Source organism: Amborella trichopoda, chromosome 9 (assembly GCF_054954075.1).
Source record: "Amborella trichopoda isolate Santa Cruz 75 chromosome 9, AtrichopodaSantaCruz75HAP2 v2.0, whole genome shotgun sequence".
Lineage (NCBI taxonomy): Eukaryota > Viridiplantae > Streptophyta > Magnoliopsida > Amborellales > Amborellaceae > Amborella > Amborella trichopoda.
Genome location: NC_142344.1, coordinates 54,897,698 through 54,912,649, shown reverse-complemented (window position 1 = coordinate 54,912,649; position 14,952 = coordinate 54,897,698). Strand labels below are relative to the sequence as shown.

Genomic DNA, 14,952 nt, shown 5'->3' with positions numbered 1-14,952 from the left:
CCATTTACTTTTGGTAAGTTACAATCACCCGTAGTCATTGGATATGATATTTAATAGATTGAAGTGTGTTACAACATTCAAAAATTTTTGATGTTGTGCCTTCTCAATGTCACATCCTCAACTACCTGATTTTATGTCTAGCGGTTGTCAATAATAGTTGTGATCACCTTGTACCAAAGTAAATAGTCTTACTCTATATATTTCATATTTTACAATCATGTCCAACTTTTCAAAAACTTCAAATATATTTTAAATTTTATCTATTTTTCTACGCATCATAATAATTTCAAATTTAGTAAGTTCATATCTCCCATCATTGCCCACATATAAAAATATTAAAAATAATTTAAAATAAATAAAATTATCAGACTACTTCTAAATAGTATGGAGGCAGTTTTATAATTTTATTTTTTAAATATTTTTTTAGGTATGTGGTGGTGATAAGTATGAACTTACTAAATTTGAGATTAATCAGATTTATAGAAAAAGAGACAAAAATAGAAATACACTTTGCAATTTCAAAAACTAGAACTTAATTATAAATATAAAATATATTAGACTATCTTTAACTATAAAAAATAAAATAGGATTTATCTACAAATTTCCCAAAAAAAAGGTACGAAATCAGCCATTATAGGCAATCTCTTGTTATTTGGTGAAATATCCTAGTGGTTAAGAACTTGTTAGGATTTTTGGTTTCAGCTTGGGATAAAGAATCACCTAGTGCCAAATTGGCTCAGAACTACCTTATGGTTCTGGATGGCTCAAACTGCTCCATTAACAGTAGAGATTCGGTCGATTTCCGATCTTGGGTGGTTTTCTTTTCTTTTCTTTTCTTTTCTTTTTTTCTAGTGGAGATTCCTGATTTCACAAATTTTCTCCTATTTTTTTCTTCCTTGATCCAACTTGAAAACATCAGGTAGGTTGCTTGATCCAACTTGAAAACATCAAGCAAGCTAAAATGAAATTCCCTTAGAAACAAAAAAAAAAAGACAGAAAACATCAGGTACGGTACATGTGGGTCTTGGTATCATCTGGGTCAGGTTCTTTGCTCATAAAAAGCTTCACAAACTATTATTCTTGACATTTTTATTCCCTTCTAGAATGCACAGGCCACTCTTTGAAAAAGGCTTATGCACCAGTTCCTTTTTCCTCAGATTGACCAGGTTAGAAGTTATTCTAGTGTTAGTGGTTAAGGCCTCAACATTGTATCTAAGGTTTGAAAGTTTGAACTTTAGTTTTAAGTTTGAATATTAGCTTACCTAACAGCCCACTCCACATAAAAACTTAGGTGGGGCTGCCAAATTTTTAATGTTTCATCTCAAGAATCATAGCTATTTTTTGGTCAATTATTGAAGGGTGTGGTTTTGGTAGAGCTGCGGTTTTATGAGATCCGGTAAAACCGCTGTTCAGAATCCCTCAAACATTTCAAAACCAAACTAGAAAAAGCAAATTTGGTGCTGAAAACATTAGGAATAGCCTAATTTTTTGCCCCTGAGTACAAAAGAAGCCCTAAAAATCATGTAGATGTGATGGATCTATGGACACTTAAGATACTGTTTTTTGAGCTCTCAAAACTATTGAGCTGGCATGTAAGTCCCTTTTGAATTTGAAGTTCCTAAAATGAAGCAAATATGGCAAGTTTGTGAGCACTTGAACTGAACCATCTATGTAACCAGTCAACATAGACTAGTTTTAGGGCTAGAAATTTCTTTTTTTTTTCAATTCCATGATTGTCAATGTCGTGATGGTCAATTTATCGATTTATAAATTTTCTGAACCAAAACCATACATTCCAGCAAAATTTAAGGTGAGCCTGCCTAACAAAATACTTCTGGATCATTAAAAAATATTTGTACCGCTCTACAATTGCTGCTCCATATATGGTATTCAGTAAAAAAATATTTCTGAATCATCAAAAAGTATTTCCCTTTGGAACTCTAGCATGTTGGTGCCCATTACGATGATCTCAAATTTTATTTTTGCTACCGATTATAAAATTCAAAGCTCTAAAAATAGATAAGGCCTAGCGGACTTGTAAATACTCGAAAAATAGATTGTCTAGATAATGCGTAACAAGATAAAATATTTTTTTAGTTTGAAATGCATATAATTTTTTCATATCCATAATTGTCAACATCGAAATAATCTATATTCATTTGTGTGGTAATTAAAGGTCCCATATTAGACTCCCATTAACCTACCCAATAAGAGAAAAAAATACAAAAAAGAATGCCTAAAAGGGGTATTTTGAAACATTAATGGATATTTGACTTTTGCATTTTCAAGGTTTCAAAACAGGTGATACAATCAGGGCGTTTAATGTTTGGCGGGTGCTTCATTTAGGTCTAGATCTTAGTGTTACGGGCGAGAAATTTTATGAGTGTATTATTTTTTACAAAATGATTTTCTATTGACATTTTATTAAATATGAATTCTAATTATATACACCTAAAACAAAAAGGGTGTGGTTTCTATAAGGTTGAGGCCCTAAACAATCAAAGTAAGGCACACCTCTAAATACTACACCTCTAAATAGTATTGAAAGATTGATTTTTTAAACCAAAAATATTTGTGATGACCTAAAAGTATATCTTTATCTCTAATTATAAAATTTAAAGCTTAAACAATAGTGTAGATCAAGTAGATCTCTAAACATTTGAAAATATTGAAAATTGACGGCTCAAATAATGCAGTACAAGATGCACCATTTCCCAAACATGAAATCTTTTTATTTTATTTTTTCATGTCTATACATCTCAAGGTCGAGATGATCAATTATGGAGTTTTTCGACATCAAAACAACCTCTTAGAGTGAATTTTTGAGATGCACCTTAAGTTAGTTGTTTAGGGCCTCAGTCTTATATAAACATTTTCCTTTTAAAAATGATAAGGCTGATGATAATTTCTAAGATATACCAAACCTAATATATGTATATGTTCATTAGCAGTTTGTATATTGATATTTTAAAGCTGTTTTTAGATAATGACATATTTCTTTTTAAATTTAAATTAATAATTTTCTTCTAAATTGCTTATATGATATTATCAAGAAAGCATTGACGAACATTGTTTATATTTTTTTTAATGTTTTGTATGTATTGTATTTCAACATTTCGACCAATGGCCATGGGAGAAATATGCCCATATTTAAACTTTGTGAAAAGGATTTGCTGCTCCGTGGGAGCATAATATGCATTTTGCTCCCTCAGGTAAAAGTCATGTTAGAAACATTTTTTGGACCCCGAGTTTTGGGGATGTAGCCTCAAGAGCATAATAACCAACCTCAGGAAAACAAATTAAATAACACTATGTACCTCAAAAAAATAAAATCTCAAGATTAAACAAGAACCATCTAATTTTCGAGTGAAAGATCTAGGTGTTCAAGAAGTTAAAATGTAGATTGTTTTCTTGGAAATAATCATTTGATGATGCTTAGATGGTTCCCAAAATTTCCAATAAAAAAAAATCCTCCTATATCACTCTATTGCTTGAGGGAGTTGTTATACATATAGAGCATGCTATACGCGCTCACTTTATTTAGCTTCAAGTAAAAAATTTATTTATAATAAGAAATTTTGTAAAGACTAAAACTGTGAGTCACAAACCATTGGATCAAGGTCCATCCCGGGTTTTTTCGAGGGATACGAAATCCAAGGCAATCCTTGTTTGGAAAAAGGAAAATATTACATACTCAGCATGGGCATAGAATAAAGCTTAGACTCAATATCTGCTTTTATGTTTATCCAAAGACAATGGGTGATTAGCAATTGCATACTTTATAGCTGCTCCATTTCTTTCAGCAATAATAATTGCCCAATTCATGGTGAATGTAGAGTAATACCCTCTTAATACTATACTCCTATAGAGTATATTATTTGGTCCATCCTTTTCAAACCTAGGCTTATCCATTACAATTTAAAATATGAGGTTGATTCAAGAATAGTGTGAAGTCGCACAGACCATACGATTATGTCCCACATAATTTATCATATCCCCATTTCACAAATTTTAAACATTTTTTATTAAACCTTGCCCGGGCCGACTTGGAATTGCAAGAGTCGAACCTAGGACTTATGTCAGAGCCCCTATATGCGTAGTAAGGGATCAAGTCCAAGTCCCAGTCTAAGTCTGATTTTTAAAACTTCGAAGGGTCATAAGCTATAATTAAAGAGCATTTGGGTCCATATACGATAATGGTTTGCATCTTTTTCTCTATATTGACACTCTTGTGCATGAAGACCAACTAGAAGTAAGAGTGCTTCCCTGCAATGAGCAGTTCTTGATGACCCACTAGACCTTGGAAAAATGTTAGGTTTTTAAGCATTGTTGGTGAAATGTCAAATTCGAAACGACATACATTTATATATGTCGTGCAAGTTTCTTCCTTTTGAGCGAAAAAGTCCACCAAATAAACGTGTTGATCCCATTGATATCCCATTTCATTGAACAAAGCGATTAAGACTAAAAATTCAATATTAGTTGCTGGGAATTTTTGTGATATGTTCTTCATTATTTTAATTGGTGATTTCTATATATATATTTTTAAAGACCTTAAACAAAGAGATTTCGGCAAGGGATATTTTTGTATCTTACTATACCAAAGGTGAACGATCTCATTGAATATTTACATTTTTTTTCTTTAAGGGATATCTTTTCAAAAAAAGAATTATTAAGTAGGCCTCCGCACACATAGGGACTCATTCTATTTTTTTATTCAAACTATAGGCTTTTTATTGTTTTTGTTTGCAGCCAATACCAAGAGAAGTTTAGAGTAATTTTGACAAAACTGCCCTAAGATGGTCAACATGATTGAAAATAATAACTAAATTTTCTCTAAGGGTCGAATGGGCCTTGGGCAAAAACATTTTTGAGCCTAAACACTCAAGGGCACGAATCGACCTTCGAAAAAACCAGTGACTTAAAAAATAGATCGTTGACTAGGTACCGACACCCCTAAAATTGGTCTTGATCGGTAAATCAGTTGTTCGGATCGTCATTTTAATGTGCAAAAAAAAACATTGAACATGCAAAAAAATGTGAAAAAAATAGTGAACTGGCCAAAAACTCGTTTGGATCGATGAATTGGTGCTTCGGATTGTTGTTTTACTGTGTAGAATTGTTGGTCCCCTTCTAGACTTGGCTGTTTTCTCATATATACACAGCATCATAACAGAGTGACTGATTCCTAGGTTGGACTAGGTGATTCTATGCTGATCCATCATTTCTAGAATCACTGAAAAAAATTATTTTGGCCAACATTGGATGTTTCTTATTATGGGGGCATGTGTGCTCACAATGATCTAAATAATTCACCATGGGGGTTAATGCAAAGGAAAATACTATATGGATGTAATAACAAAAATAGTGGGAAAGAGACTTCAATGCAAGGGAGCTTTACCTTTTTTTTTTCGAGTTTTAATCTAAGGCTGTCGTTGTCGTTTGTATGAGGTATCAACCTCTAGAACTAAGGTGTACTTTAAAAATCTACTTGAAAAAGTTGTTTTTTTTTTAAAAGGCTACATAGGAATGGAACTAGAGATGTGCTATGAAAACCCCACCTCTACCATCTTGACCCAAGCTCAATTTCTTACTTGAAAAAAGTTGTGAGAGCACCAAAAAATCTATTTTAACCCAACTATGAAATTTAAACCTCCAAATCTATATATTGAAAATAGACAGTCCAGAGAATATGTTACTAGATGCACTTAGGACTTGAAATAATAACATTTTTAGGTGGATTTTTGATGTGCAACTAACTTCCACACTATAAGGTTGGTGCTTTATATAAATATTTATGCTCAAAATTTTTAGCAAGGAACGAAGCCCTGACCTAGTTTAGTCCACGCATTCCGATGTCAGATGATTGGGGTCATCTCAACTAATCAGAAGCCAACACGGCTGCTAATGGTGTTAAGGATATTGTTTGAGTTATTGACAATAATCATCACTTTTCAATATCCGCATTTCGAGGTGTCAGCTGATGTGCCAATTCGGCAATTCGAGCCACCGTGGATGTAATGGAAATGGGAGTGTCATTGACGCTGGAGTTACTGTAAGCAACGAGATCTCGACGACATTAACCCTAGAGTTAGCATGGCTTATAATGTAGTTGCTCCTAATCTGGGTCTTCTTTGAATATGGATCGTCTACTTCGGATTTCTTCTTATCTCGGGGCCATTCTTGACCTGTTGGGGTGTCTTACGAAAAAAGTAAAAACCATTGTTTATTTTCTCTTTAATGAGATGAGATGAACATTTATGAGATAACATGGTTTGCACGTGTAATGGGGTGCTAGACACGTACGATTCGAGTAACTTACAATGCCAGTCAAGTTGTTTTTTTTAAAAGATAAAACTAAATGGTGAGTCAACGTATTGTGGCAAGAGAGGTAAAGCATTTCAAAGTTTCTTCACGTTTTTTATGTTTTAAGAGAAAATAAACAACAAAAAAGATTTACGAAGCATATGTCTTTTACCGTCTTCCTTTTTTATGAACAAAAGTATATGCTTCATTATTTTTCAAAAATAACCCAAGGGTTTGGGTTAGTTCTCCCAAACATGTGTCTATTCTAGTTGTAGGACGAGAAACACATTAATTCACTGCAAATTTTTTTCAGCCTTAGATTCATGAATATGGAGCTCTAAGATCTTTGATTAACTAAAATGAATAGTAAAAAAAGAAAGTAGATGGAATTTTGTTTTTTGGGTGGACAAGATGGACGAGTTTCAAGGCTCAAAATTATAATTTAGGTCCATAATTATGGTGGTCGAGATGATAAGCCTGTGAAGTATTGGATCTAAAATCCATCTTCAAGATGAAATTTAGAAGGTGGATATACTGTCATAGGTGAGTCAGAATCCTACTGGAAAAGGTAATAGGAGAAAACAAAGGCAAAACGATTATAAGCTCTCATGCTACATGCTTCCCTGGTAAAAATCCCTTAGTTATGAATATTTCAAGGTTCCTAAATTTCGGCATAATATATGTATATATATGCGGCTCTAAAATATATGGGTAGAATGAGACAATTTACCTTTTTTTTTTTTTTTAGGTAAGTCAATGGGGGAGAAGCCCCCTGCCCGTTTTCATTAATAAAAGAAAACAATTTATCTTTGGTACAAGGTAATCACATTTAATCTTGAATATTGGATGTAAAATTGGAAGATTGCATTTATTCTATTGACCAAGCCAAAATTTTTAAAAAATGCTTCTCAAATTTTGTGATAGACACAAGTTATCAAATTTCACATTGGATATTTGTAACTAATTGTGACCTTCTTATATTAAAGGTAAATAGTTTCAGTGTGTACAATCCTAAAAAGTAATGCCCTGAAATTGAACACGGACTGTCCAAAAATTTGTAGTGTTCAAAAGCTCAAAGTCCAATTTTGTATCGTGGAAATAATCATCCAGTGGAAGTTGGATATCAAAATTTTAGATTGAAAAAGTACCTCGAAGTTAATCTTCCATCCAAGGGATTATCGGTATGGAGTGCTCCACACCCATGAATGAAAGGATCCACACACATGTCATGCCAAAGAATGAAAGGATCAATACACATGTGCAAGCTGTGTTTCAAAATTCAGAATTGGGTTCCAACTAGATAGGGTCTGCACCAGATTCATCTTGTCCGATTGCGCGATTCTTGCAGCGGATTGGTCTATATTTATTATTTAACAAAGAAACTAAAAAGAAAAGTTAAAAACCCCAGAATCGGGGCGATTCCGAGGTTCCACGGATTCGAATTGCTGCACTTCCTTTCCCAAATCAAGTCGGATCAACAATTTCTTAATCACTAGTTACAAGAACTAAGGTTTCTGAGCATTCATGATATAGTCCCATACTTAACTTCTTTGATAGAGTCTATGCACCTTTGAATCCATTCAAGAGATATGCATGAAATTATATTATGTCTATGGACACTGAATTCATTCAAGGCGTCAATCTTGCACTATAAACATTACTCTAACTAGAAGTATTCTTGACATTGATCACTCTATTATCTATAATAGGGACTGGTTCATGGTTATTTTACCCCCAAAGCACAGCAATTGGGCTCCTAACAGAGTATCCATTAGAGACCCACACAAGCTCTCCAAAAGAGGCTCCTTTGGTTTTACTAGAGACTACCATGAAAGTAACCTTATAACTATTCTTCTCACCTTTCTTCCCAAAGGCCAAAACCAAGGGATCTACTTTCACTACCACACCTTCAGGGGCCACAACCCTTGCCTCATACTTGCTCCCTTGAGTCCCCACATTGGTAACCACTCTACTGTAGGTCACTGAAGAATTATCAAAGCCTCCATTAGAGAAATCCAAAGAGAATGAAGGGTAGTTGAGGTCTCCGGGGAGTAGAGCCTTCTGAGTGGGGCAAGTGTAGCTCTGCCCGGCCATGATGGCCATTTGCGAGGATGAGTAGTTGAGACTGCATAGATAGTTTAGGTAGTCGTCTGTAGAGATGTCATATACCAATCCAGGGTTTGTGGCTCTCTCGGGGTTCACGTGGCCTGACCCGAACGCAAAAGGCGTGGCTTGAGCCTTCTTGCCCATGTCTGTGATAGGCTTGCCTTTGTTATCCAATGTGTATGCAGTGGTCATGAGTGCCGACTTGATGGCTGCAGGAGACCAGTCGTTGTGCACAGACTTGAGCAACGCAGCTAGCCCGCTTACGTGTGGGCACGACATGGAGGTGCCGGAAATTATGTTGAATTTCACCCTCCTCTTGTCTGATGGCAAGCCAGAGGGGCCTACCGAGAGCGGCCATGCTGCTAGTATGTTCATACCGGGTGCAGTGATGTCTGGCTTTATGATATCAGTTCCAACCGCACTGGGGCCTCTGGATGAGAAAGCAGCCATTATGGGTGCGACAGAACCGTACATGGTCCCTTCGAACACGATTTGAGCCTTGGGTTGCTTGGTGGTCTTCATGTAAGTTTTTATGGCTTGGGCTACAGAAGCACCAACGGCAGAAGCCGGTAGGACATGGGCATCTGCAACCAACTCTTCACCCTGCTCCTGTGTGTTCAAGAGAAGCATGCCTGCACCCTTATTAATCTTCACCTGCTCTCCTTTCTGAACCCTTGAATTCATTCCGCGCTCGCAAACCACAATCTTTCCGGTGACCAATTTCTTCGAGAGAGATCCATCTGTGCAGTACTCGGAGCCCTGGTCTCCAGCAGTGTCAGCATAGACCAGAGGCAGTGACTTTGTAGGAGGGCCCGAATAAAGGGATGAGCCCTTGAAGGTGCGGCCATCACCAAGCCTAATGGAAGTGGGGAATGTACGGTCAAGATAACTGGCACCGACGGTCATGAGCCACGGGGCAGCATTGGAGACGCTGGATTCAGAGGGGCCACTGTTTCCCGCAGAGCAAGTGATGAACACCCCCTTTCGGATGGCCCCGAAAGCCCCGATTGCAATGGGGTCACTGTAGTAAGGTCTAGGGCCGCTACCAAGCGAGAGAGAAATCACATCGACACCATCCGCAACTGCTTGGTCGATGGCGGCAATTATGTCTGAGGACGCACAACCTCCACCCCAACACACTTTGTAGACAGCAATCCGGGCCGTGTACCTGGTCCAAATTTCGGCAAGTTTAAGCAAAAGAGTGAAGTAGTTTACTTCGAGATTAATGATCTAGAATGTCAATTATATCGGTGCCCGATTAAATGGTACTCCTTAATCTAATGATTAGCCCTTTGAATGGTGGGGATGGCCCTGCCCATTTGTTCATTTGTCTTCTGTAACTCTGTTAATCAGGTACTTGAACCCCAAGAAACATAATTGCCAATGTTGATATATTGCCTGTTCAAGCTGTTGGAGCTCGACAGTTCCAGGACAGAAAGCTTCGGGATCGCCCGAGTCTCTGGTTTTTCCATAAGAATCCATGTTTTTCTTCCTAAAATTCCCTGTTCTGACTCAGGACTGGCATGAGTCGAACTACAGGGACTCGAATCTCTGGTGCTTGACTCGAATATTGGGTGCTCGAGTCAGCACCTGATTAAGTTATTTACAACACTGTTTACAAGCGTTATTGCAGATTCACAGTATTGAGTTTCAGCATAAATGTTTACAGACCGTTATATTTCCTCCATTTTGGTTAGAGGGAAAATATGTTATGCTCCTTAGGGCGTATGCACCATGCCTATCCACTGTGTACATGCCTCTTTGGACGGCAGAGATTGAACAGGATCAGTCCGTACAAATAAGCTGATTGTAACCTTTCTCATCCAATCTCTACGGCCTAAAGTTGTTTCGATGGTGCATATGTCTCTGGGGAATGCTACAGTATACTCCAATGGGAGTAAAAAATTAAACTCACAATCCCTGTTAAGTTGATCCCTATTGGTACTGCACTTCGTATCAGAAAAAGTGTTGTACTAACCAGTTTTAGTACAAGCAACGGCTTTGTTTTTCTTTTCTTTTAATTGGAAATCCACGGTTAATGGTAATCATGAAATCTAAAATTTAAAAAATGGTGCAGGGTTTATAAATTTTTGAAAATCTTAAAAATAGATGGTCTAGATAATTTGTTACAGATGTATTATTTTTAAGGCATAAATTTTTTTTTTCTTTAATCTTTTACTAGATTTTTGAGGTGTACCTATGTAACGTTCACATCACTATAGCCGTCGAATGTCAACAACAGACAGATGTCAACATCGGGGGGCTGGGGTGTGCTTGCTCTAGTAGAAGTCTACTGGAAGTCTGTGAATAAATTTGACTGACTTTGAGTGGAGTGGGGAGGGACATGACTACTTTTGAGCAGAATAACAAACCCCAGCCATCCATTGTTGACATCCGATGGTGCGAAAGTTACGTAGGAGTGTTCACAGCATCATTGTGTGTGAGCCGATTAACAGAAAGCAGTTTGTGTTACCTCATCCCAGCAGCTGACCCCTTGGCATTGCCCAGCACATTCGCATTGGCAATGAAATTTCCACCTGCAGTCGAAGCCGTGTGCGTGCCGTGGCCTTCCGAGTCCCGAGCTGATCGATACTCGGAAGTATCATTAATCTTTGCCCCATTTGCTTCATAGCCTTTGAAATACGCCCGAGCCCCTACAAGCTTCGAGTTGCAATTAGCTGAAGTGAATTTAATCCCAGTCTCGCATATACCCTTCCATCTCTCGGGCACGGCCACGGTCTTGTGATCGCTGCTAAAGCTTGGGTGTTCAGGCCACACACCAGTGTCAACCACTGCGATTATAACATCGGAGGACAAGTTTGTGTTGCTCCAAAGACCTTGGCCTAATTGAAGGCCTAAAAATTGAGGTGAGTGTGTTGTGTGCAATTGATATAGAGTTTCAGGGTATACTGCCAGGAACCCCTCTAACTTTGGGAGGGCTTCAGCCTGTTTGGCCGTGAGCTTGGCAGCAAATCCCGACATGGTTGTTCGGTAAACGTACATTATCTCTGGTTCGTGGCTCTCTATGCCTTCTTCTTCTTCTTTGAAGGCCTCCATTGTTGAGGTCATGAGGTTTTCATACCATGTTTTGGCTTCAATTGGAGAGAGGGAGGCTGATGGGGCTTTATCACCGTCCATGTGAACAATATAAGTTTGAGGGATTGGTGGTGAGCCATAGGTGGCACCCAAAGCTAACATAGTTAGAGCAAGAATCACCATAAACCCCACTGGTGTCCCCATGCAAGCAGCTGCAAAATAATGACAGGACTTGAAATTTTGCAGGCCCACTATAGAGGACCACATTACATTAGATATGGAGAGAAGATGGCTTTGTAATGCAAGAACTTAGAATTTATAGGCCAACTCTAAAGCACCTTATTTCTTTTTAGAGAGAGAGAGAGAGACGCTATGATTTTAATTAGGCAGTTCAGCACTACACGTTCAAGGGTTGAAAAAAAACAAAGACACTATTTCTAGCTTCTCATCATTGAGAAGTGAACATTCTATGTCTTGTAAATTCTAAGAAAGGGTATTTCAGATATATTTTTTTGAGCAGGTGAAGTTCTGTAAATTCTAAGAAAGTATAATGTTTTCAAAAATCCAAAAACTGACAACGTTCCTTATTTTAACAGTAGTGTGGCATGGGCACACTTTATATATTTACTCAGGTGAAAGAGGCACGAAGGAGGAACTTTTCTCAGTTTCAAAATTTGAAATTTGAGAACCACTTTAGAATCATGAGTATTTTAAAAAAGAATAAAAAGGATTTTGAATTCCTAAACACTTATATCCATTGGTGTAAAAAACGGATCGGTGACCCGGATCGGGCTTCCAAAAAACCTATCCGGATCGGCGATTCGGTGATCCGGATCGAGAATCGGGTAAATCGGTCATAATAAAGCTTAAAAAAAATCCGAAAAATTTATTAAAATTCATTATAAATATTGTTTTTTTAGGAATTCAATAAGAAATGAGGGTACTCCATTAAGAATTTTCATGTTTTTGAATGAATATGCGAATATTGATTTGTTCTTTCCCTGCATGAACCGCCATTTAGCATTTAATTTACATCACACAAAAGGATAAACATATAATTATCATGGAATAAGTATATCAACATACATGGACTACAATAAAGCATAAAATTAGTAACATATGATCTAAAAATAAAATGATAGACGACGTTATTGTTCTTCTTGGTTACGCTGGTGCCATTGATTGAATTCATTTAACAATTCATTGATTCGATCTAAAAACGAATCATCGATATTAGCAGGCGTCTGACTATTCCCAAATTCCTGAGTGTTAGTGTTTTGTTGTGTTCCCAATCTAAAATCCCCGAAGATTGTCCATCCTTCATGCTCACCTGCACTGTCGTGCTCATCCCTACATTGTTGCTGTTGGGACTCGATATGTGAATAATATGGCTGGGATAGGGTGGCCTTAGAATCATCATCTCTCTCATTTTCTCTTTGAATAATATGGATTAAAATTTTTTTTTCAAAAAAATCGATCATGGATTAAAAAAAAAATCACAAATTTTCAAAAAATTCTATCATGGATTACAAAAAAAAATTCGATCATGGATTTAAAAAAAAAAATCACAAATTTTCAAAAAATTCTATCATGGATTACAAAAAAAAATTCAATCATGGATTACAAAAAAAAACAAAAAAAAAAAAACAAAAAATTCATTCATGGATTACAAAAAAAGAAAAAAACAATTCGATCATGGGTTACAAAAAATTCAATCATGGATTACAAAAAACTCTATCATGGGTTACAAAAAAAGCAAAAAACAAAAAATTCGATCATGGATTACAAAAAAAAAAACAAACATTTTGATCATGGATTACAAAAAAAAAACAAATATTTCGATCATGTATTACAAAACATTTGATCATGGATTACAAAAAATTCTATCATGGGTTACAAAAAAAAAAAAAAAACAAAAAATTCGATCATGGATTACAAGAAAAAAAAAAAACATTTCGATCATGGATTACAAAAAATTCGATCATGGATAACAAAAAATTCTATCATGGGTTAAAAAAAAAAAAAAAAAACAAAAAATTCGATCATGGATTACAAAAAAAAAAAAACAATTGGATCATGGATTACAAAAAAATCGATCAAGTATTACAAAAAAATCTATCATGGATTCCAAAAAAAAAAAAAAAAAAAAAAAAAAAAATTCCGTACAGGACTCGCCGATTCACTGTTCGGACTCACCGATTCAGTACATTGAATTGGCGAGTCACTGTGCAGAATCGTCCGGTTCTCTCTAGAATCGGACGAATCCCGTTTTTTTCGCCGATTCGATCCGTCCATGGCGATTCCCAAGTCGAACTGGGCGAGTCCGGTTCGACTCGGCGTTTTTTTAAACAGTGCTTATATCTAATTATTCAAGAATTCGACGATAGTTGTTCCATCTTAAGAACTAATTTTTTTTTCAACACAGAGTTATGATTTTTTATCTTTTAGTTATTTTTGTTATTTATCATAAATAATTATTTTTCTGATATTGGTCGCTAGGTTGAGGAGGTTACATTTCAAAAAACTTGGGTTCCTAAAAGTACTCCTAGATGGGATTTTCTGTGAGGATTGAACAAACAATATAGTCCAACAGGAGCATATAATCTTTTGGCAAAACTAAAACTTTGTTTTTGTGGTCCACTCTAACTTTTTCCAAAATGTTATGCACATAATGCTGGCTTTTGGGTGTGCATGTTTACATAGTAGTAGAATTTGTGTCTCTGGTTGCTAATATCAAAATTTGTAGAAGAGGTTCAATAAATAACTTAAATAGAAAGGGATTGTATATAATGAGACCATTTATCTTTGATACAAGTAAGTAACAATTATTTGTAATCATCCGGTGTAAAATCGAACAGCTTGGGGTTCGAAAAATTTTTTTTTAAAGTTTGAGCTTCGTAAATGGAATAAATGCAGTCACCCAACTTCACATCCAATAATGAATATCAATTGTGAGCACCATGTATCAAAGATAAATGGTCTCATTGTATTCTTTTTCTAAATGGGAATCCTTTGAGATTAAAACAATGCAAAGCTAAAGTAGTAGTCTAAGCCATGGAGTTTAGAGAGGCACTTTGTTGCATGGAAGAAGGGTGTAAAGAAGAGGAAAGCTTAAAGTTTAGTAAGTACTTACATTGAGTATGAAACCTTAGGGAGAGTAACCAAGTTCAAGAAGCTTTATTCTTAGGGAAACTCTTGCCACAATAAGTTTGAGAGGGTCCTAGGAGAATATATAGGGGTGGGAGAGAGGAAGAGTGGGCTAGTGGCTTGGGGAGTTGACATTTGTTGTCTTTGCCCAAGAAAAGGATCTCCCCACTATGGACTTGCACAGTGCACGCCTCAGATAAGGACCCAAAACCATCACGTCTCCATCCACATCTAGGAGGCCTCCATCTCCACTATTTCACTGCCAAAAGGCCTAAAGTTGTGATAGTTGGAATACTCATGTTTACTTTGAGAATATCCTTGAAGATCATCTAGATTACTGTGTAAAAAGTCTAGGAT

General features: G+C 36.3%; 1 protein-coding gene across 2 annotated transcripts; it reads right to left on the bottom strand.

Moving 5' to 3' along the window:
* Positions 1-7,930: 7,930 nt before the first annotated feature.
* LOC18447817 (subtilisin-like protease SBT1.1) lies at positions 7,931-14,653 on the bottom strand. 2 transcript variants are annotated; one of them, XM_020675840.2, is made up of 3 exons: positions 14,582-14,653; positions 10,886-11,699; positions 7,931-9,580 (listed from the first exon to the last, which is right to left on the bottom strand). In XM_020675840.2, the coding sequence occupies exons 2-3, from the start codon at positions 11,650-11,652 to the stop codon at positions 8,035-8,037; spliced, it is 2,313 nt and encodes a 770-aa protein (XP_020531499.2). In that variant the 5' UTR covers positions 11,653-11,699; positions 14,582-14,653; the 3' UTR covers positions 7,931-8,034. The 2 variants fall into 2 exon arrangements, with proteins under 2 accessions (XP_020531499.2, XP_006857965.2); XM_006857903.4 differs by having other exon boundaries at positions 10,886-11,660.
* Positions 14,654-14,952: the final 299 nt, after the last annotated feature.